We start from the raw sequence: 2,043 nt of genomic DNA, 5'->3' as shown, positions 1-2,043 counted from the left end.
CCCTTCCTGGGCAGGGAGTCCCGGGCCACCCCCAGGGCCCAGTCGCCGCCGTCGCCCACGTCCACGGCCCAGCAGTGGCGGCCGGAGGAGAAGCCGGGCTGGCCCAGCACGAAGGGCCAGTAGTCGAAGCGTTCCGGGGTGTCCGGAAGGTTCCGGGCGGGTCCGGCCCCCCCGCGCCGGACGCTCTTGAAGTCCTCAGACAGCACCAGCTCGGGGTGGGCGGTGGCGGGGTCCAGGGTGACGGGGGCTGGACGGGGAAAAAGGGGGGTCAGAAGGTGGGATGAACAACCTCGGGGAAGGAGGGATCGGTTTGGGATCCCTGGGGGTGGGATGGAACCAAAGCAAAGAGTTGGGATGATGGGAACTATCCCAAAAATGGGGAAACCCCAAAAACGAAGCGTTGGAATGAAGGAATCCTGCCTAAAAACAGGGAAACCCTAAAAAGAAGCATCAACACCCCAAAATGAAGCATTGGCATGATGGGAACAACCCCAAAAATAGGGAAACCCCAAAATGAAGCACTGACATGATGGAATCCTTCCCAAAAAATACGGAAGCCCCAAAATGAAGAATTGGCACTACGGGGAGCACCTCAAAAATAGGGAAACCCCAAAACGAAGCACCTGCACCCCAAAATGAAGCACTGGCAGGATGGGAACCACCCCAAAATAGGGAAACCCCAAAATGAAGCATTGGAATGAAGGAATCCTGCCCCAAAATAGGGAAACCTTAAAATGAAGCACTGGCACGATGGGAAGCACCCTAAAAATAGGGAAACCCCAAAACGAAGCATCTAAACCTAAAAACGAAACATTGACACCCCAAAATCAAGCACTGGCATGATGGAAACCACCCCAAAAATACGGAAACCCCAAAATGAAGCATCGACACCCCAAAATGAAGCATTGACATGATGGAATCCTTCCCAAAAATAGGGAAATCCCAAAACGAAACATTGGCACGATGGAATCCTCCCCAAAAATAGGGAAAACCCCAAAATGAAGCATCTGCACCCCAAAATCGGGGCAAAACGCTTAGAATTAAGAAAGTGATAAATGAGGCATTAATTGGGTGTTAAATTGTCCTTTTTTTTCCAGGAAAAGCCCTTTTCCCTCCCTCTCCTCCATCTGAGGATTCTCCCTGCCCTGTTTCTGTTCCCAGTTCACATCCAGGATGAGGGAAGGGCAGCTTGGCTCTTCCAGCCCTCCCAAAATGTGGTTAAATCTTATTTTTTCCCACCCCAAATACCTTGGAGCTTTCTCAGAGTCTCCTTCAGGGCGTTGCTCCTCCAGGAGAAGTGACAGATTCGCTCCTCCGACCCTGGAGCCGCGTCCAGGGGAAGCTGGAAAGTCACTTTCCCGCACCTGGGAATAAAATAAAACCACCAAAACCCCTCAGGAACCACCAAAAATCCATCAGGAATCACCAAAACCCCTCAGGAACCACCAAAAACCCTTCAGGAACCACCAAAAATCCCTTTAGGAACCATCAAAACCCCTCAGGAACCACCAAAAACCCTTCAGGAACCACCAAAAATCCCTTTAGGAACCATCAAAACCCCTCAGGAGCCACCAAAATCCCTTCAGGAGCCACCAAAAACCCCTCAGGAACCACCAAAACCTCTCAGGAACCACCAAAAATCCTTCAGGAATCACCAAAACCCCTCAGGAACCACCAAAAATCCTTCAGGAATCACCAAAATCCCTCAGGGACCACCAAAATCCATCAGGAACCATAAAAAATCCCTTTAGGAACCATCAAACTCCCTCAGGAATCACCAAAAATCCCTCAGGAACCACCAAAACCCCTCAGGAACCACCAAAAATCCTTCTGGAATCACCAAAAATCCTCAGGAACCACCAAAAATCCCTTTAGGAACCATCAAAACCCCTCAGGAACCACCAAAATCCCTCAGAATTCCCACATTTTCCCCCAAGCTGCTCCAGGGAAGTTCCCTCCTCCGTTTTCTCCTGGAAAAGAAAATTCCTGGAAAGGTTTTTCCTGCCGGGAAAGGTTCCACGGACCTGCTGACGGAGCTTTTGG

At 50.8% G+C, this 2,043-nt stretch overlaps 1 protein-coding gene across 1 annotated transcript in view; it reads right to left on the bottom strand.

Moving 5' to 3' along the window:
• LOC113980191 (tripartite motif-containing protein 26-like) overlaps positions 1-1,434 on the bottom strand; it is a gene marked incomplete at both ends in the record, with an annotated part of 1,966 nt that extends 532 nt beyond the window's left edge. The window contains 2 exons of the mRNA XM_027707421.1: positions 6-247; positions 1,249-1,434. Coding sequence (XP_027563222.1) covers positions 6-247; positions 1,249-1,434 — 428 coding nt within the window. The remainder of the gene's footprint in view (positions 1-5; positions 248-1,248) is intronic.
• Positions 1,435-2,043: the final 609 nt, after the last annotated feature.

This window comes from Neopelma chrysocephalum, unplaced genomic scaffold (assembly GCF_003984885.1).
Source record: "Neopelma chrysocephalum unplaced genomic scaffold, ASM398488v2 Primary Assembly neopelma1_92963, whole genome shotgun sequence".
NCBI classification, from domain to species: domain Eukaryota; kingdom Metazoa; phylum Chordata; class Aves; order Passeriformes; family Pipridae; genus Neopelma; species Neopelma chrysocephalum.
This window is presented reverse-complemented; position numbering and strand designations above follow the sequence as displayed.